The following is a 22,730-nucleotide window of genomic DNA, read 5'->3' on the forward strand; positions in this document are numbered from 1 at the left end:
TTGCCACCCTGGCCACTGGCAGCGAGGGTCATAGAAGTCCCCTGGGAGTACTGGGGTAGCTCTGCCTGCTGAGGTAAAAGTGCTTAGAGAGACAAGCAGTCAGCTCTGGGAGAACCTCAGTGGGGCAACTCATTTATTGAAAGAAAAAGCAAGTACATATACCCATTACCCAAGGAGAAGGTTGAGGTAGTAATTAACCCAAATACAAAACAATAAAATGCATAGTCACATTTCCACCTACAAACTATTTGATCACAACTAAAACGTTTCCATACAAGGTTTGATCACAAGCTTCACAATGCATATTTCCCTGGGGGTAAAATACAGGCACCTCAGGGTGAGTGGAGGTGATGGGGAGGGGGGATTGAGTAACAGGAGTCTGCTGTGGTTTTTTAAGTTGGGCCAAACACAATGTACAGTAATCCATGGCCTTTGTATAAAGGGAGAGAAGGGGCATGTGCAGGAAGATAGCCACCATTCTGGAGAAGCCATCCATCATTAGTTCATGAGGTCAGGGTAACCTTCCCTTCTCTCAACCCAGAGGGAGAACCAGGGGTCAGCCTACTCAGACCTCATGGAAACAATGGCCTGGACTTTATGGTACAGTGGGATCATCCTCCAACAACAAAGCTAGAGAATCTGGAAGAAATGGAAGAATACGTAGAAATATATACCCTTATAAAACTGAACCAGGAAGAACTACAGAACATAAATGCACCAATCACAGACAAAGAAATCCAAACAGTTATTAAGAATCTTCTCAACAATAAAAGTCCTGGACCAGATGGCTTTACAGATTAATTCTACAAAACCTTCATAAATTGTTAATATCTATACTTCTAAAGCTCTTCCAAAAGATCAAAGATATAGGAAGACTCCCTTCCACCTTCTATGAAGCCAACAGTACCCTCATACCAAAAGCAGATAGGGAAATAATTAAAAAGCAAAATTACAGATGAATATCCCTGATGAACATAGTTGACAAATTTTGAACAAAATCCTGGCCAACTGGTTACAGCAGTATATCAAAAAGATTGATCATCACGACCAAGTAGAATTTATCCCAGGAATTCAAGGCTGGTTCAATATATATATAAGTCAAGCAATGTCATTCACGAACTGCATAAAAGCAAAACCAACATGATTATCTCAGTAGATGCAGAGAAAACCTTTGACAAAATCTAAAACCCGTTCATGTTCAAAACACTGCAAAAAATGGGAATAGATGGGAAATTCATCAAGATAGTGGAGTCATTATATAACAAACCTACAGCCAACATCATTCTCAACAGAAAGAAGCTGAGTGGCGCAAAGCACAAGGACCGGCATAAGGATCCCGGCTCGAACCCCAGCTCCCCACCTGCAGGGGAGTCGCTTCACAGGCAGTGAAGCAGGTCTGTAGGTGTCTATCTTTCTCTCCTCCTCTCTGTCTTCCCCTCCCTCTCTCCATTTCTCTCTGTCTTATCCAACAACAACAACAACAATAATAACTACAACAATGAAACAACAAGGGCAACAAAAGGGAATAAATAAAATAAATTAAAAAAAAAAAAAGAAGCTGAAAGCATTCCTTCTCAGATCAGGAACTAGACAGGGCTGCTCAATATTGCCACTACTCTTCAAAATAGTATTGGAAGTTCTTGCCATAGCAATCAGGCAAGAGAAAAGAATCAAAGTAATATAGACTGGGAAGAAGTCAAGCTCTCACTATTTGCAGATGATATGATAGTATACATAGAAAAACCTAAAGAATCCAGAAGAAAGCTATTGGAAGTTATTAGGCAATATAGCAAGGTGTCAGGCTACAAAGTCAAAGTACAAAAATCAGTGGCATTTATTTATGCCAACACTAAATCTGAAAAAGTGGACATACAGAAATCATTGTCATTCCCACTCCCTGTTGCAGCAAAATCAATAAAATACCTAGGAATAAACCTACCAAAAAGGTGAAAGACTTATATACTGAAAACTATGAGTCACTATTGAAGGAAATGGAAAATAATAGCAAGAAATGGAAAAACATCCCATGATCATGGATTGGAAAAACTAATATCATCATAATGAATAGTCCCCTAGAGCCATATAGAAAATTAATGTGATACCCAACAAAGTTCCACCAAGCTTCTTTAAGAGAATAGAACAAAAATTACAGTCATTTATCTGGAAGCAGAAAATACCTATAATCACCAAAGCAATTTTGAAGAAAATAAACATAATTGGAAGTATCACACTCCCAGTTCTAAAACTATGTTATAAGGCCATCATCAAAACAGCCTGGTACTTGAACAAAAATAGGCACACTGACCAGGGGAACAGAATTGAAAGTTCAGAACTAAACTCTCACACCTATGGACATCTAATCTTTGCTAAGGGGGCCCAAAATATTAAATGGAGAAGAGTTTCTCTTGATAAATGGTGCGGGGAAAACTGGGTTAAGACATGAAGAAGAATGAAACTGAACCACTTTATCTCACCAAAAACAAATGTCAATTCCAGGCGGATCAAGGACCTGGATTTTAGACCAGAAATTATCAAATAGTTAGAGGAAAGCACTGGTGGAAAACTTTCCCACCTAAACGTCAAGGAGATCTTTGATGATATAAACCCAATTGCAAGGAAGACAAAAACAAAAACAAATCAATAGGACTACATCAAAAGCTTCTGAACACCCAAAAAACCATCAAACAAACAAAGGAACCCCTCAAAGAATGGGAGAAGATCTTCACATTAGACAAGAGACTAATAACCAACATATATAAAGAGCTCAGCAAACTTAGGAACAAAAAAATCAAGTAACCCCATCCAAAAATGTGGAGAATATGTGAACAGAGCATTCATTACAGAAGAGATCCAAAAGGCTAACAAACATGAAAAATTGCTCCAGGTTACTGATTGTCAGAAAAATGCAAATAAAGACAACACTGAGATACCACATCATTTGGTATATATACAAAGTGGAAGACTATGCAGCTATTAAGATCAATGAACTCACCTTCTCTGACCCACTTTGGATGGATCTAGAAGCAATTATGTTAAGTGAGCTAAGTCAGAAAGACAAAGATGAGTATGAGATGATCCCACTCATGAACAGAAGTTGAAAAAGAAGATGAGAAAGGAAACTCAAAGCAGGATTTGACTGAGTTTGGAGTAGGGTACCAAAGTAAAAATCTCTGGGCTGAGGGTGAGTTTGGATACTTTACTGGGGTGCTTTACTGCGGTGCGGGGGGAGGGCGGTGGAGAGGGGGAAGTATGGGATGGGACACATTCTTTTGGTGGTGGAAATGGTGTTTATGTACATTCCTTTTAACTTGTAGTCATATAAATCACTAATTAATATGATAGGGGAAAATTGATTGAATGTCCAGAATGGTGGCTACCTTCCTGCACATGCCCCTCCTCTCCCTTTAAACAAAGGCCATGAATTACTATACATTGTGTTTGGCCCAACTTGAAAAACCACAGCAGACTCCTGTTACTCAATCCCCCCCCATCACCTCCCCTCACCCTGAGGTGCCTGTATTTTTAATGCACAGGCCATATATAGGCTCAGTCTTTGAAATATTGACTCTCTTAAAAGCTTAGACCAGGGAGAACAGAATCAACTGGTGGCATTACTCTATAAGACACAGCTATGCACAAATAATGTCAAAGGACATAAATTATGGTGATGTTGTGTATGGTACAGCAAATCATAACAATGGGATTTTCAAAGTTAATCCAATTGCCAAATAATTTCATTATAACAATAACTATCTATTGCCTTCTTAAAAGCTTAAGACAGCAGGAGCCTCCTGCTTCTTCTATAGAGCTTACATTTCCCTTAGTCTTGAAACCTCTAGGGTAGGGTTCACTTTCCTGCATGCTTCTCTTAAATCATACCAAATGATATTGCACCTGCTGATCCCAACCTATCAATGCAACGAGTACCACCTCAGCAATGCTTCACTTTAGACTGTGTCCAGAGACATCCATTTCTAGCCTTCTGAGAGTTCTCAGACTGCTTGCCACAGAATTTGGACCAATTTACATTCCCACCAGCAGTGCAGGTGTGTCCCTTTGACAACACAACCTCTCCATCATTAGCTGCTGATACCTTTTCTGATGTATGACATTCACACAGGAGTGAAGTGGTATCACATTGTTGTCTTTATTTATACGTCTCTGGCAATCAAAGACTTGGAGCATTTTTTTCATGTGTTTCTCAGCTTTTTGGATCTCTTCTGTGGTGAATATTCTATTTATGTCCTCTCCCATTTTTGGATGGGGTTATTTGTTTTCCTGTGGTTGATTTTGACAAGCTCTTTATATATTTTGATTATTAGCCTCTTGTCTGATATATGGCATGTAAAGATCTTCTCCCATTCTGTGAGGGGTCTCTTGGTTTGGGTAGTGATTTAATTTGCTGTGCAGAAGCTTTTCAATTTGATGTAGTCCTATAGGTTTATGCTTGCCTTAGTCTTCTTTTTAATTGGATTACTTTCATTGAAGATGCCTTAAAAATTTATACCGAAAAGAATTCTGCCAATATTTTCCTCTAAGTATCTGATAGTTTCTGGTCTAACACACAAGTCCTTGTTCCACTTACAATTTACCTTTGTGTTTGGTGAAATATAGTGGTTCAGTTTCAGTCTTCTGCATGTTTCAACCCATTGTTTCCAACACCATTCGTTGAAGAGACTCTGCTTTCCCCCACTTAGTAGTCTGGGCACCTTTGTCAAAGATTAGATGTCCATATGTGTGGGGGCTTAATTATGAGATTTCAGTTCTATTACACTAGTCATTGTGTCTATTCATGTTCCAGTACCAAGCAGTTTTGATGACAATGGCCCTATAATACAATTTGAGATCTGGGAGTGTGATGTCTCCAGTTCTGTTCTTTCTTCTCAAGATTGTTTTGGCAATTCTAGCTCTTTTCTGGTTCCAGATAAATATTTGTAGCATTTATTCTATTCTCCTAAAAAATGCGGTTGGGATCTTGATGGGGATAGCATTAAATTCGTATGTGGCTCTGGGTAGTATATTCATTTTGACGATGCTAATTCTTGCAACAATTGAACGCAGAATATCTTTCCACTTCTTTGTGTCTTTTTCAATTTCCTTGAGTAGTGACTCATAATTTTCAGTATAAAAGTTTTTCACTTCTTTGGTTAGGTTTATTCCTAGATATTTTATTGTTTTTGTTGCTATAGTAAAAGGAATTGATTTCTGGATTTCAACTTCTTCTACCTTAGTGTTTGCATAGAGGAATGCCACTGACTTTTGAACGTTAATTTTGTAGCCTGACACCTTACTGTATTGCCTGATGATTTCCAAAAGCTTCTTGCTGGATTCCTTAGGTTTTTCTATGTATACTATCATATCATCTGCAAATAGGGAGAGTTTGACTTCTTCTCTTCCAATCTGTATCCCTTTAATTCCTTGCTCCTACCTGATTGCTATGGCAGGAAATTCTAATGCTATGTTGAATAATAATGGTGATAATGGGCAGCCCTGTCTAGTACCTGATCTGAGGGGAAATTCTTCCAGGTTTTCACCACTGAATATGATGTTGGCTGTAGGCTTGCTATATATAGACTCCACTATCTCAAGGAATTTTCCATCTATTTTCTGTAGTGCTTTGATCATAAAGTGATGTTGTATTTTGTCAAAGGCTTTCTCTGCATCTATTGATATGACCATGTGGTTTTTAGTCTTGCTTTTATTGATGTGGTAGATCATGTAGATTGATTTCCGTATATTAAATGAACATTGCATCCCTCAGGTAAAAGCCACTTGGTCATGATGAACAAACTTTAATATACAGATGTATTGGGTTGGCTAGAGTTTTGTTCAATATTTTAGCATCTATGTTCATCAGAGATATTGGTCTGTAGTTTTTTTTTTTTTTTTGGTTGTGTCCCTGTCTGCTTTTGGTGTCGAAGTGATGTTGGCTTTACAGAAGCTGGGAGTATTCCAATGTCATCAATCTTCTGGGAGACTTTTAAAAGTAGAGGTATTAGTTCTTCTTTGAAGGTTTTATAAAATTCATTTGTAAAACCATCTGGTACAGGACTTTATTCTTGGAAATATTTTTTGATAACTCTTTCAATTTCATTAGCTGTGATGGGCCAGTTCATGTTATTTAGTTCCTCTTTACTTAATTTTGGAAGTTTGTAGCTATCTAGGAAATCGTCCATTTCTTCCAGTTTCTCTAGCTTGGTGGCATATAGTTCTTCATAGAAGTCTCATATGATATGCTGAATTTCTGCAGTGTCTGTTTTGATATCTCCTCTTTCATTTATTACCCGATTTATTTGGGTCTTCTTTTTTGTTTTGTGACTCTGGCTAATGCTTTGTTGATTTTGTTCACACTTTCAAAGAACCAACATTTACTTTTGTTGATCTTTGTATGGTTTTCTTATTTTCAATGTTATTTCTTTCTGCCCTAACTTTAGTGATTTCTGTCTGTTGGTATGCTTTTAATTCTGCTTCTAAAACCCCTTCTGTTTCATTGGTTTAATCCCCCCTACTTAACACTGTATTATATTTACATAACCACTGTTAACTAAGCACCTACCTACCTGCAGGGCATTGGTTTAATCCCCACTGTTTCATGATGTCTTTTTGCTCTGCCCCCTCTCCTAGTACACTCTGATTTCCACCAGTCTTTTTTCGCTCCACCCTCTCTATGTCACATCCTGTTTCCACCCTACTTGGAGAGTATATATAAGGACAGGATTGTGATTAGAGATAGCTTAGATTGTGCTGCGTTCCACATGAATAAAGAGATACTGCTTCCCAGCTCAGCCATGAGTCCCTGGTCATCCCTCTCTCCCACTCATGAAGCTAGCCAGCCTGGCATCTGTCCTTCTAGTTGCTTTAGGGTTCCTTTGTTCTTCTTCTAGACCTTTAAGATGTACAATCAGGCTGTTTATTTGTGCTTTTTCTTGTTTCCTAATGTGTGCTTTTATGGCTATGAACTTCCCTCTCAGTACTGCCTTAGCTGTGTCCCAAATATTTTGATAGCTTGTGTCTTAATTTTCATTGAACTTTCGAAGCACTTTGATTTGTTCCTTTATTTCTTCTTTGACCCAGTAGTTGTTAAGTAGTGTACTGTTGAGCTTCCACATTTTAGGACTATTACTAATCTTTTGTTGATTGTTTAGTGTTAGTTTAATCCACTGTGGTCTGAGAAGATGCTTGGGATGATTTCAATGCTCTTGAATTTGCTGATGCTGTGTCTTTGTGGCCTAACATATGGTCTATCCTTGAGAATGACCTATGTGGACTTGAGTAAAATGTGTATTCCAGTTTCTTGGGATGAGTGACTCTGAAAATGTCCAATAGTTCTAGTTTGTCTATCTGCTCATGTAGCTCCCTCACGTCTTTATTGATTTTCTGCCTGGATGATCTGTATAGTTGATAGAGTGCTGTGTTGAAGTCCCCTACTATGACTGTGTTGCTGTTAATATATTGCTGTAGCTCTTTCAGTAGATTTTTTTATGTATTTAGATGGCTTCTCATTGTATGCATAGATGTTAATAATTGTTAAGGCCTCTTGATTGACTGATCGTCTGAGCTTTAAGTAGTGTCCATCCCTTTCTTTGTTAATTTTATTTATTTTAAACTCTGTTGTATCAGATATGAGAATAGCTGTTCCTGTCCTTTTTTGTGGGGCATTGGCTTGTACAATACTTTTCCATTCTTTCACTTAGAGTCTGTTGACTTTTTTTTTTTCTTGTTGAGTTAGGTGGGTTTTCTGTAGACAACATATTGTTGGGTTGTGTTTTTTGATCCATCTTCCTATTCTGTGCCTTTTAATAGGTGAATTCAGGCCATTGACATTTAATGATATCATAGATTGAAGATATTTTAATGCCATTCTTGTAGACTGTTAGAGTGTTCTGATACATTGCCTATTTATGGTGGTCTGATTGTTTATAGGAGACCTCAGAACTTCTTTCAGGGCAGACTTGGTGATAGTTGATTCTTTCAACTGTTGCTTGTCTGAGAAGGTTTTGATTCCTCCATCTAGTCCGAATGACAGTCTAACGGGATACAGTAGTCTTGGTTGAAAGCCTTTCTCATTGAGCATTTGATAGATATCTTTCCATTCTCTTCTGGCCTGTAGTGTGTGTGTGTAGAAGTCTGCTACTAATCTTATGGGTTTTCTGCTGAAGGTGACTATTTTTCTCTTGCAGCCTTCAGGATCCTTTCTTTATCCTTATTCCTTTCCATTCTAAATATGATGTATCTTGGTGTTTAAGTCTGGGTTAATTCTGTTTGGGAGCCTCTGGGCTTCTTGAACCTTTATGTCTTTGATGTTGTCTAGACTAGAGAAGTTCTCAGCTATTATGTCCTAAAGAATGCTTTCTTCCCCTCCTTATCTTTCTTCCTCTGGTAAGCCAATAATGCATATATTATTTCTTTTGAAGTCATCACATAAGTCTCTGTTGTTGTTTTCTGTATCTCTTAATCTCTTTTTTTAGATCTCTTACTTCTTTGTTAGTTGTCTCTAGTTTGTCCTCGATCTTGCTAATTCTGTCTTCAGCCTCATTTATTCTATTCTCTCTCCCCTCTCTGTTTTCTGGAGTTCATCTATTTTGTTACCCTGTTCTAATACTATTATAACATGTTTAGTTTGTTGTGTTCTTAGCTCAGCTATTTCAGCTTTCAGCTCTCTAATAACCTTGAGATAATTAGTTTTTTCATACTGGATCTCATTTGTTCTTTCTGTATTTCTGATGATAATTCTTTCAAACTCTTTACTCACTCCTGTGATTATTTCTTTAGCTAGTGTTTGGATGTTTTTCTCATTATTTTGTGCTTCATCCTTTAGGGGGATTTTAGCTGAACTCTTGTCCTGGTTCATTTTTCCAATATTTTTTCTTGTTGGTTTGACCATTCTTTACATTATGTTATAAGGTCCCTCTCTTAGTACTTTTCAAGTTATTGATCACTCTTGACTGGATTGACTTGTGTCTAAGTAAGGTAATTAAAGTGTTCACAGTTGTAGAAATAGACAGTTATTTCAATATTATTTTTATCCCTGAGTTGGAGCACAGTGTCTTAAAAGCCTCTTTTGTTCTTTTTCTTCTCTGTAGGCTATGGGAGCCTGAGGGTTTTTAAAATATAAGTAGACTTCTTAGCTTAATTACTGACTCCTGACCAAGAGATAAAGCAATGTGGGGCAGAGATAATTCAGTGGTTATGCAAAGGGACTCGCACAGCCCTACTGCTAGGCCACCAAGATAGAGATCTTCTCCTGAGTTTCCTGGTTAGTTCATTGTCCATTGTCCCCTGGTGTCAGCACAGGACCTCTGCCTGCTGTTCCAGATTTTGAGGACATTAGCAATGGAGACTTACAGTTGCATTTGGTGAGTGTGGGGATTCCTCTCCTCCTTTCAGCTCTCCTTTTGTTGGTGAAGCAGAGTGGAGGTGGTGTCTGAACTGGTTAACTGCCAGACTGTTACCAGCCACTTAATCTTTCCCTAGGCTCCTCTCTCTGTCTGCAAGTCACATGTTATTGCACTCACTGGTGATTTGGTGGGTTTCTTAAGTTGTTCCAGTTCTGTTCTATTGTGGTCCCAGGTGGTCTCCTTTGGTATTCCTAGTTGACCCAACAGTGTTTCATTTTTATAAATAAAGAATTCCTAGAAACATATGCCCTTTCAAAACTGAACCAAGAAGAACTACAAAACCTGAGTACACCAATCACAGACAAAGAAGTCAAAACAGTTATTAAGAATCTCCCCAACAACAAAAGTCCTGGACAAGATGGCTTCACAAACGAATTCTACATAACCTTCAGGAAACAGTTAGTACCCATACTTCTAAAGCTTTTCCATAAGATTGAAGAAACAGGAACACTCCCTTCCATCTTCTATGAGGCCAACATCACCCTGATACCAAAAGCAGATAGGGACAGAACAAAAAAGGAAAACTACAGACCAATATCTCTGATGAACATAGATGCCAAAATATTAAACAAGATCTTGGCCAACCGGATAAAGCAGCATATCAAAAAGATTGTTCATCACGACCAAGTGGGATTCATCCCAGGAATGCCAGGCTGGTTCAACATCCATAAGTCAATCAATGTCATTCACCACATCAATAAAAGCAAAGCCCAAACCCACATGATTATCTCAGTAGATGCAGAGAAAGACTTTGACAAAATCCAACACCCATTCATGCTCAAAACACTACAAAAAATGGGAACAAATGGGAAATTCCTCAAGATAGTGGAACCCATCTATAGCAAACCTACAGCCAATATCATACTAAATGGACAGAAGCTTAAAGCATTTCCCCTCAGATCAGGAACTAGACAGGGCTTCCCACTGTCACCATTAGTCTTCAACATAGTATTAGAAGTTCTTGCCATAGCAATCAGGCAAGAGAAAGAAATCAAAGGAATACAGATTGGAAGGCAAGAAGTCAAGCTCTCAGAATTTGTAAATGATATGATAGTATACATAGAAAAACCTGAAGAAAACTACTGGAAGTTATTAGGCAATATAGCAAGGTGTCAGGCTACAAAATGGATGTACAAAAATCAGTGGCATTTCTTTATGCAAAATCTGAGGGAGATTAAATCTAGAAATCACTCTCATTCACTGTTGCAGCAAAATCAATAAAATACCTAGGAATAAAGCTGACAAAGGAAGTGAAAGACTGTTATACTGAAAACTATGAGTCAGTTATTCAAGGATATAGAAACTGATACCAAGAAATGGAAAGATATCCCGTGCTCATGGATTGGAAGAATGAATATTATCAAAATGAATATTCTATCCAGAGCCATATAAAATTTAATGCAATACCCGTCAAAGTTCCAACAAGCTTCTTTAAGAGAATAGAACAGACACTACAATCATTTATCTGGAACCAGAAAACAACTAGAATTGACAAAACCATATTGAGGAAAAGAAACAGAAACGGAGGCATCACACTCCCAGATCTCAAACTATATTATAAGGCCATCATCATCAAAACAGCCTGGTACTGGAACAAAAATAGGCACACAGACCAGTGGAACAGAATTGAAAGCCCGGAACTAAATCCCTATACCTCTGGACATCTAATCTTTGATAAGGGGGCCAAAGTATTAAATGAAAGAAGGAGTCTCTCTCCAATAAATGGTGCTGGGAAAACTGGGTTGAAACATACAAAGAATAAAATTGAACCACCTTATCTCACCAGAAACAAAAGTCAATGTCAAATGGATCAAAGACCTAGATGTTAGACCAGAAACTATCAATACATATAGGAAAACATTTGTGGAACACTTTCCCACCTATATGTCAAGGACATCTTTGATGAAACAAACCCAATTGCAAGGAAGACTAAAGCAAAAAGAAACCAATGGGACTATATCAAATTAAAAAGCTTCTGCACAGCCAAAGAAACTATCACACAAACAAAGAGACCCCTCCCAGAATGGGAGAAGATTTTCACATGACAGACATCATACAAGAGACTAGTCACCAAAATATACAAAGAGCTCAGCAATTTTAGCACCAAAAAACAAATGATCCCATCCAAAAATGGGCAGAGGATGTGAACAAAAAGTCACTTCAGAGGAGATCCAAAAGGCTAACAAACATATGAAAAACTGCTCCAGGTCGCTGATTGACAGAGAAATGCAAATAAAGACAACATTGAGATACCACCTCACTCCTGTGAGAATGGCTTACAACAAAAAGAATAGCAGCAACAAATGCTGGAGAGGCTGTGGGGACAGAGGAACCCTTTTGCACTGCTGGTGGGAAAGTAAATTGGTCCAGCCTCTGTGGAGAGCGGTCTGGAAAACTCTCACAAGGCTAGACATGGACCTTCCATATGACTCAGTAATTCTTCTCCTTGGGATATACCCCAAGGACTCCATAACACCCAACCAAAAAGAGGTGTGTACTCCTATTTTCGTAGCAGCACAATTCAGATTAGCTAAAACCTGGAAGCAACCCAGGTGCCCAACAACAGATGAGTGGCTGAGAAAGCTGTGGTATATATACACAATGGAATACTACGCAGCTATTAAGAAAAATGAACCCACTTTCTCTGACCCGTCTTGGACAGAACTAGAAGGAATTATGTTAAGTGAGCTAAGTTAGAAAGATAAAGATGAGTATGGGATGATCCCACTCATCAACAGAAGTTGAGAAAGAAGATCAGAAAGGGAAAATAAAAGCAGGATCTGACTAAATTGAGAGTAGGGCACCAAAGTAAAAACCCTATGGTGAAGGGGAGGGTGGACATTTGGCTTCCTGTGGTGGCGGGGGTGTGGGGGTTGGTGGCTGGAATGGGACACAGTCTTTTTGTGGAAGGAATGGTGTTTATGTACACTCCTATTAAAGTGTAGTCATGTAAATCACTATTTAATTAATATGAGAGGGGGAAAATTGATTGTATGTCTCGAACTTTTTAAATCACAGACTGAGTCTTTTGAATACATAGGCTGAGTCTTTGATATGCAGACTCTCTCAAAAACCTAGACCAGGTAGATCAGAAGCAACCGGTGGCACAGCTATATACAAGATACTGGGTATTATACAGCAAACCCTAACAAAAGGATTTTTCAAAGTTAACCCAATTACCAAATAGTGTGATGATAACAATAATTATCCATTGTCTTCTTGAACCCTAAGACAGCAGGAACCTCACATTTCCTCTATAGAGCCTATATTTCCCCCGGTTCTGGAACCTTATGGTGGGGCCCACTTTCCCGCATGCTTCTCCCAATTCATATCAAATAATATCGCATCCACCGATAACAACCTGATCAATGCAACAAGTGCCACTTCAGCATGCTTCACCTCAGACTGTGTCCAGAGACTTCAGGTGTGGAATGACGACCCCTCAGCTTCATTACCTGGGTGAGACCTTTCCTTTCATACTATTCTCTAATTCCATCCCAGGTGGTTCATTTCACAACAAAGTCCCAAAACCTAGACATAGACCAGGTTCCATGAGATAGAGCATATGTTCACAGGTATCCATAAACTAGGGCAAAATATATACCTGAAAGCAGAAGTACTCTAGAGTCTGCAGTGAGTACCCCCCAACACTTCCTCTCCACTATTCTAACCTTTGGGTCCATGATTGTTCAATAATTTGTTTGGCTTTGTATGTTAATTCTCTTTGCAGCCACCAGGTCCAGATACTAGCAGGATGTGACCAGACTTTCCTGGACAGAGGACCCCACCAATGTGCCTTGGAGCTCTGCTTCTTCAAAGCCCTTCCCCACTAGGGAAAGAGAGAGACAGGCTAGGAGTCTGGATTGACCTGTCAAAGCCCATGTTCTGTGGGGAAGCAATTACAGAAGCCAGACCTTCCACCTTCTGCAACCCACAACTACCCTGTGTCCATACTCCCAGAGGGATAGAGAATGGGAAAGCTATCAGGGGAGGGGCTGGGATATGGAGATTGAGTGGTGGGATTTATGTGGAGTTGTACCCCTCTTATCCTACGGTTTTGTTAATGACTCCTTTCTTAAATAAATAAATAAATCCACCTGTGTTGAGTGGTTAAGAAAGCCACCAAAAGCAAGTGGTTTTGTTATTATATAAGATACAGCTATATGTAAATAGCATTAGATGACATAAATCATGGTGAGATATTATATGATACAGAACATCTTAACAATGGGATTTTCAACATCAACCAAATTTCCAAATAACTTGATTATAATAATAACTATTTATTGCCTTCTTAAAACCTAGGACAGCAGGAATCCTCCCCATTCTCTATAAAACCCATATTTCTCCCAGTTCTGGAACTTGTGTTGCTCTGTGTGTTTTCCAGCAGGCTTCTCTTGATGTATTTGAATTGATACTGCATTTGCTGATCTCAACCTTATCAATGCAACTAGTACCACATCAACATGTTTCACTTCAGATTTTATCCAGAGATGCCAGGCTTGGACAGGACATGAACTCTAGTGCTGGGAACTCTGTGGAATTGTATCCCTCATCCTATGATCTTGTTGATATTTTTATTTTATAAAAAATTAATAATAAATTGAAATTTGTGATATGTGTGTATAGGAATATTACTTACTTATAAGGAATGGTGAAATACTCTTCCATATCTTGAATGAAACTTAAAGGAATCATGTTAATTGAGATAAACCAAAAGGAGAAGGATTAATACTTGACAATCTCACTAGTAAATTGCTACAATTTACAAGAACAAGGAAAAAAAAGAAACATAGGATGAATCTTGGGCTGAATGGGGTTCACTGTAGCAACACAAAGGACTGAACTAGAGGAATATGGAGATGGAGGATCAGTGTTCAGTGTATGAAGGTGAAGAGGGACTTTGGTTGATGGAGGAAGTGGTGTGAAGACATCTACCACAAGGAAATTTGACACTATACCCATCTGTCAACAACTGTCCCCACTAAAATGATAAAAAATAATAAATAATTTTAATTTGATGGAATACATATGCATGTATCTAACTGCAAAGCATAAGTTGTTTGTCCATGCATGTCCTGGTTACTAAGGGGAGGAAAGAGCATTTTCAATTGACAGGTGCTAAGACACTATAAGGCAAGATGTCAGCTTTTTATAGAACTGTAGAGAAGAAATCAGAAAATAAATACCCTGACTTGCCTCCAATCCTCTAACCTCCAGTCTTTTGGCTTTGTGTTCCAGATCCCATTTTGATTTCCAGCCAGAAGCCAGAGGGCATAGGAGGCCATTGATAATAATCTTACAGTCTTTAAGATCATAGAATTGGGAGCGGAGGAGAGGGAGGGAAGCCCTAGCATCCTGGAAATGCGTTCTTTGTGGAAGATAATTTTAGGAGGCCTTTAACAATACAGGGGTTTATTTTAACAAAATTAGAGTTGTTAGTTGGACAGAATAGTATGAGAAATGGTTAGCTCAAACTTTTAAGACCAGAGCTCAGGAATATAATCAGCTTCAGACCACTTGGAAGGCATTGGATGCCATAGCCTAGGTATTTCTCCCTTGGTGTCTCTTTGGCGGCTATTTACAACCTTCCAGTGGTCATCATTAAGGTTTTATATCTGATACAGCTTCTTCACCATCAGAAGTGGATCTAGTGTGATGTCATACATAACCCTTTCCTTCTTTCTTTCTCTTTTTATTTCTTCCTCTTCCTTTCTTCATTCCTTCCTTCCTTCCTTCCTTTCAGAAGACAAAGAGAAATTGAGAGAGATACATGCACTACTTTATTAATTGCTCATGACATTTCCTCCTTGTAGGTGAGGACCACTGCGGTGCTTGAACCTGGGTCATTGTACATGGTAATATATGCACTCAATCAGGTACTCCAACTTCTGGTTCCCAGAATTGTATCTTAGCATCTTAGGTAACTACATTGCTCGGAATAGTTTAGGAATGAGGGTGCAATGTCCAAGTCAATATTCAGCACTGGCTTAAGCCTTCCTTGTAAGTCTTTGTTGTTAATAGAAAGGACATTTGTTTGTTACATGGCAAGGAAAGTGTTGCTATGACTAAAATGCAGACAATATTTTTTGGGGTCTGGAACTGCATGTTGTGTATATAACATGACAGCATTTATTAAAGCAAGATAAATCCAGCAGCAAAGCATCTGGCTGGAGCCATAAATTCTTCTGATCTTTGCTTCTGAGCCACCACATTCCATTTGAATGAAGAGCAGTGTGTAATGCATGGTTCTGACTCATGTTCACTGAGCACAAATAGATCTGCTGTTTTGGGAAGGGAGCTCCCCCAATCAATAGAGGCATTCAGACCTTGGGACCAGGGGACAATAGACTCCCTTCCTTCTCAGAGCCTCCTAGTAGGGGGAAAGGAAATACTATTAACACTTGGGAATTGTAGGAGCTTGATGATGGACCCAGGACACTTTTTCTTCCCACTTCCCCCACATACCCCTCTTTTGTAACCATAACCTGTTCTTTCTTACCTCAGCTTATGTTTCCTCAGAGTAGAAATGATTTTCATCAAGGACTTGACTTCAAGTCCTAGTTCAATTATTAAGCAGGTAAGTAACCACAGACAAGTGACTATACTTTGATGAAACCCAGTCCATCTTGAATAGAGTTAGAATAATACCTCTACATGTCAAGCACAATACCATGGATTACATATATGGGTGAGTCCATTAATTATTTACATAAATGGTATGAGATTAAGACTTCTGAGGGAATATGGCCACTTTACTGATGAGTAAAGTGAGACAGAGGGAGGTTAGGAAGTTAAGGGGGGGGGGGAATAGGATTTTAGTTCTTGTGTGATGATCACTGTCACCTCATCTCTATCATAGAGTTTTGGGAAGAAGGAATTTATTTTTATTTTTTTAAAAATATTTAATTTATTTATTTATTCCTTAAGTTGCCCTTGTTTTATTGTTGTAATTATTACTGATGTCATCGTTGTTGTATAGGACAGACAGAAATGGAGAGAGGAGGGGAAGACAGAGAGTGGGAGACCTACTTCACCACTTGTGAAGCAACTCCCCCACAGGTGGGGAGCCAGGGCTTGAACCAGGGTCCTTCCACGGGTCCATGTGTTTTGCACTACGTGTGCTTAACCTGCTGCGCTACCGCCCGACTCCCAGAATTTACTTTTCATGAATGTCTTCCTAAAACAAAACTTGTAACAGGTCTTAACTCTTCTCATTGTTCTGAGGGATCCAGGCAAGCAGGAATGCTGTGTGTGTGTGTGTGTGTGTGTGTGTGTGTGTGTGTGTTTATCTGATCTTTGCCCTTTTGTTTTCCAAAGATAGCTTTTATATATTCATTGTTCCTTGTAAAAAAAAAAAAAAAACCAATGAGATCTATTATCTTTTGCCTTGTACAATTTGTCAGGTTCTGTGTACTATATCCTTATAGGACTATAAATAATTAGTCTTTAAAACTCTTTCCCTCAATTTTATTCAAAAAGCATTTTCCTCCCTTTTGTGGCCTTTAGTCTTGTCTCTATTTTTCTTCTTCCTTAATAGTTAATCACTATTTCTCCTTCCTTTTCCTTTCTTGATGTTTGTCTTTGTTAAGATACATTGGTTTTGTGGAAATCAGGTTCGACAGTGAATAACAAAATGACAGCGAATCTTAAAAGTACTTGTGCTTTTATTAAAAAAAAAAATACAATCAGGTACTATCCATATGTGTTTCAGAAAGGAAGACTTCTTTAAAAAATTCTTAGTTTTTCTCATCACCATCATTATTATATTAATAATATTAATTATATTCTTAAAATTGAAACATTATTGCTTTTCTGGTTTCTGTTGTATGAAATATAAAAAAGGGATGGCTTTCAAGGATGGACATTTAATTACTGCTAACAAAAAATAATTAATTATACAACTTTATGTAAAATACAGCTGGTTCTAAAACTACCACTGTATAGCCTACCCCAATCCCCTTCCCAGAGCTACCCAAGAGAAGGAAAACCACTGTCACTGGAAGAATTTGATGAATCAAACAACAAAATAGAATCTGTTGGAACTTGTCTTTGGTGCGAAGAAAGTAATCGCAGAGTAGATGAGGCCACTGCCCTTGGCCTTGTGATCCATGGTCAACTTTAACTCCTGCCAAATGCCCAGGTGCAGCTTGACGGTTTGACTGGTTGGACCAATACTTTGGTAAAATTATTTTCTTTCTCTGGGCCCTACTCTCCCCTTTCTCAGTTGTCCCTGTAATTTATGCCCGCTTACGTCTGCCTTCAAGATTTCGGAAGCTGCTGGGTCTCAGTTTCATCTCAGCAAACTGGATTGAGTATTCATGGCCCTTCCAGTGGAACCAGTTAACACCCTGTGAAAAACAAAAGACTCTGTATTGATTTCCATTAATACAAGGTGTTTGCTGATTATTGTCATTTAGATCATAGAACAAAGCAAACTTCATTTCCACTTATCTTTCTGTCGATAGCAATCACTTATTTTTATACTAAGCTTCAATTTGTCATCTTGAAACAAAATGGTGGCTGATGGGACTGACTACCATTAAGAACCAACTTAAGGGGTCAGACAGTAACACAGTTGGTTAAGCACACATGGTACGAAGTAAGAGGACCAGAGCAGGGGTCCCAGTTTAAGTCCCCAGCACCCCACCTGCAGGGGGATAGCTTTACAAGCAATGAAACAGGTATGCAGGTGTCTTTATCTCCTCCTCTCTGTCTTCCCCTCCTCTCTTGGTTTCTCTCTGTCCTATCCAACAACAATAGCAATAATAACAATAATAACAACAACAAGGGCAACAAAAAGGAAAAATTAGCTCCAGGAGCAATGGATTCATAGTGTAGACACCGAGCCCTAGTGATATCCCTGGAGGAAAAAAGAAAAAAGAAAAAAAGAAAGAAAAGAGTGAAAGAAAGAACTAAAATAATCTCAGGCTCACATTCAACACAGGAGCCTGTGTAACCTCTGCATCCTTATAAGTCTGAGTGTGAATTCTGTGGTAATAGCTAGGAAGATTCTAGGCTGTATAGAACCATAAGAGGGTTCACTGTGCTGTTTCTGATGGAGACGGATAGTGACAGTGGAGAGAGGGATCTGTTAGAGTTCTAGGCCCATCATCTCTGTGTGTGGGAATCCCAGAATTTCTTGACTAGGACCTCGAATGATGGGGTAGCCTAGTAGTGACCAAAAGAGCCATCATTGATGTATTTCAGTCTCTTACCCTTATCCAGCTTTTGTAGTCCTTACCTTATCTGACAAGGTTAGCCTTAGAGTGACTGAGTGAATTGAAATAGGATGTAGGTGAGGAGGATATCTACGTCTAAGTAGACACTATTTGATTAAGTACTTTCAGGTGTCTTTTTTAGGTCTTTCTACTTGCGTGCTGAAAGTAGAAAGGTTTTACAGATAACTGTAATTATATAGTTTTCCCATATTTGGGAGCTACTCTTTTCCCTGACCCAGCTTTCTACTCCTATGACTAACTCTGACATCACCTCTCCAGACAACACCTTTAGCCCACCTTCTTGTTAGTTGTTGGGTTCAGGCAAATGTTAGTAAAATAAAAAAAAAATAGTAAAGTCATGGGGCCTTTGAAATATGCCTAAAATAGACTTCCTAACTTTTTCTATAATGGAGACCGCAAATCTCATCTCTATATTCTTGCCTTTGGATTCCTAAATGTTTTTTGCCTCCAGGGTTATTTCTGGGGCTTAGTGCGTGCACCATGAATCCACTGCTCCTTGGAGGCCATTTTCCCCCCCTTTGTTGCCCTTGTTGTTGTAGCCTTGTTGTGGTTATTATTATTGTTGTTGATGTCATTCATTGTTGGATAGGACAGAGAGAAATGGAAGACAGAGAGAAGGAGAGAAAGATAGACACCTGTAGACCTGCTTCACCTCCTGTGAAGTGACTCCCCTGCAGGTGGAGAGCTGGGGACTCTAACCGGGGCCCTTAATGCTAGTCCTTGTGCTTTGTGCCACATGAGCTTAACCTGCTGTGCTACCGCCCAACCCCCTGGATTCCTAATTTTTGAATATTTTTTTCTGCTTTATATCTTAATACCTTTCAGCCACCAAGTTTCAGATGCTAATCATGATGCCAACCTGACTTCCCTGGGCAGACAACCTCACCAATGTGTCCTGGAACCACACCTCCCCAGAGCCCTGCCCCACTAGGGAAAGATAGAAACAGGCAGAAAGTATGGATCAACTTGACAACATCCATGTTCAGTAGAGAAGCAGTTACAGAAGCCAGACCTTCCACTCTGTGCACCCTATAATGTTCCTGGGTCCATATACCTACACCCAAAGGGATAAAGAACAGGAAAACTTCCAGTGGAGGGGATAGGACATGGAACAGTGGAGGTGGTAATTGTACCCTTTTTATCTTGTTAACCATTATTAAATCAGTAATAATAATAATAATAAAGAACTGAAATAATTCAGGTCATAATTGAAGGTTATGTAATTAAGTGCATCTACACAGAAAATGCTGTACTTCACAGGATTTATTTTTTTATTTTTTTATTTAAGAAAGGACAAATTAACAGAACCATAGGGTAGGAAGGGTACAACTCCACACAATTCCCACCACCCAATCTCCATATTCCACCCCCTCCCCTGATAGCTTTCCCACTCTCTATCCCTCTGGGAGCATGGACCCAGGGTCATAGTGGGTTGTAGAAGGTGGAAGGTCTGGCTACTGTAATTGCTTCCCCGCTGAACATGAGCGTTGACTGGTCGGTCCATACTCCCAGTCTGCCTCTCTCTTTCCCTAATAGGGTGGGTCTCTGGGGAAGTGGAGTTCCAGGCCACATTGGTGGACTTCACAGGATTTCTATGGGGTATTTCAATAAGGGCTTGTGTGGAATGACAGAACATAGGTGGAACACACATTTTGCAACTAAATATAAAACATTAAGTTGCAGTGTTTTATTTACTGAAGTTGTAGTGTTTTTTTAAAAATATTTTCATATTTATTTATTTACTTATTCCTTTTTGTTGCCCTGTCGAAAGACATGTCTCTGATATCTGATTACTATAAAAAATGGCGACTAATCCCTAGCACTGCAAAAACGGTATCATCTGTTTTCCATCTACACCATGCTTCGGCCTTGCGTGAGCTTAATGTGCAGCTTGGCGATACGAGAATCCGGCATGAAGCCCAACCAGTCTATCTTGGCGTTACTCTCGATCGCACTCTGTCATTTCACCAACATCTCATAAAAACTGCAACAAAGTCCCATAACCTAGATATACACCAGTTTCTGTGAGAGAGAGCTTATGTGCACACGTATCCATAAACTACTGCAAAATATATACCTGAAAGCAGAAGTACACTAGAGTTTGCAGTGAGTACCTCCCTAACACTTCCTCTCCACTATTCCAAGCTTGGGATCCATGATTGCTCAACAAATTGTTTGGCTTCATATGTTAACTCTCTTTTCAATCACCAGGTTCCAGATGCCACCAGAATGCTGGCCAGGTTTCCCTGGATTGAAGACCCCACCAATGTGTCCTGGAGCTCAGCTTCCCCAGAGACACACCTTACTAGGGAAAGAGAGAGGCAGACTGGGAGTATGGACCGACCAGTCAACGCCCATGTTCAGTGGGGAAGCAATTACAGAAGCCAGACCTTCTACCTTCTGCAACCCTCAACGACCCTGGGTCCATGCTCCCAGAGGGCTAGAGAATGGGAAAGCTATCATGGGAGGTGGTGGGTTATGGGGATTGGGTGGTGGGAATTGTGTGGAGTTGTACCCCTCCTACCTTATGTTTTTGTTCATTAATCCTTTCTTAAATAAAAAATTAAAAAAAAAAAACTGCAGCAAAGGTGGGCGCGAGGAATAACATCATTGCAAGACTGGCCAGCTCCTCATGGGGCGCAAGCGCTTCCACACTACGATCGTCATCTCTGGCATTATGCTATTCCACTGCAGAATACTGTGCCCCAGTATGGTTCTGTAGCCCCCATGTCCACTTGGTAGATTCCAAATTACACTCCTCCATGAGGATAATTTCTGGAACCATCCGTTCCACCCCGGTTCCATGGCTGCCAGTTCTTAGCAACATCGCCCCGCCAGATATTCGTCGGGATGCGGCATCATCTAAGTTCATTTCCCACGTCTACGCTCGACCCAACCTGCCAATATATGCGGATATCTTCGCCCACCCTGTCCAACGCTTGACGTCTCGTCACCCAATCTGGTCCCCTACGCCTACACTGAACTTCTCTGTTCCAGACTCTTGGAAACAGAGTTGGCAGTCAGCTGAGGTAAAGAACAAACACCTCATCACAGACCCCTGCAAGTGTCAACCCGGCTTTGACCTAGCACGTTATGATTGGGCCCTCCTCAATCGCTATCGAACAGGCCATGGCCAGTGCGCTGCTATGTTCCATCGCTGGGGAGCCAGAGATGACCCGAACTGCCCCTGCGGCTCCAGACAGACTATGACCCACATAGTCAATGACTGCCACCTCTCCAGATTCAAAGGAGGTCTCGAAACTTTACATCAGGCTCAACCTGACGCTGTTGACTGGCTACGGAAGAAGGGCAAATGCTAGAAGAAGAAAAGTTGCCCTGTTCTTTTATTGTTGTAGTTATTATTGTTGAAACTGATGTTGTTGTTGTTGGATAGGACAGAGAGAAATGGAGAGAGGATGGGAAAACAGAGAGGGGGAGAGAAAGACAGACACCTGCAGACCTGCTTCACTGCCTGTGAAGTGACTCCCCTGCAGGTGGGGAGCCAGGGACTCTAACCTGAATCCTTAAGCCAGTCCTTGCACTTCGAGCCACGTGCGCTTAACCCACTGCGCTACTGCTCGACTCCCTTGTAGCGTTTTACAGATGGTTTTGAACAAGTCATCAAGTCTTTCTGACTTTGACTTGTCACTATCTTTTTATCATTATTCTTTTTTAGGTCCGGTAATGCCAACCTTGAAAAGACATGGTGAAGATCAAATGAGTTTGCCATCAGAGTACTGAGTATTGTTAGGTACTTAGTAAAGACACTTCCCTGACATTAAGAAGGGAGAAATATTCTTGGAATTTTGATCAGAGATTTTTCCCAAGAAAAGATTATATTTGAAATCTTGGAAGTGGTTCAGTGGATAAAGCCCATCACTTACATGTGTAAGGTCTTGGGTTTGATTGTCAGTACTACAAATGCCAAAGTCAAAGTCGTAATTCAGGTGTGTCTTTCTCTCTCATTAAAGATAAATAAATAATCTTTAAAAATCTGAAAGATTATTATATTTGTATCTGGACATTCTAGTTTATATTTGTCGCTCTAGCAGAGCATTCTTAATGTAGCATGTGCCCGTTGAGTCCCACT

At 39.7% G+C, this 22,730-nt stretch overlaps 1 protein-coding gene across 9 annotated transcripts in view; it reads right to left on the reverse strand.

Moving 5' to 3' along the window:
- Positions 1 to 17,072: 17,072 nt before the first annotated feature.
- Positions 17,073 to 22,730, reverse strand: part of TNC (tenascin C) — a 98,469-nt gene continuing 92,811 nt past the window's right edge. For all 9 annotated transcript variants that reach the window (XM_060200038.1, XM_060200041.1, XM_060200039.1 and 6 more), the window contains one exon: positions 17,073 to 17,749. In XM_060200038.1, coding sequence (XP_060056021.1) covers positions 17,639 to 17,749 — 111 coding nt within the window. In that variant the 3' untranslated portion in view covers positions 17,073 to 17,638. The remainder of the gene's footprint in view (positions 17,750 to 22,730) is intronic.

The sequence above is a fragment of the Erinaceus europaeus genome, chromosome 10 (assembly GCF_950295315.1).
Source record: "Erinaceus europaeus chromosome 10, mEriEur2.1, whole genome shotgun sequence".
Classification (NCBI taxonomy): domain Eukaryota; kingdom Metazoa; phylum Chordata; class Mammalia; order Eulipotyphla; family Erinaceidae; genus Erinaceus; species Erinaceus europaeus.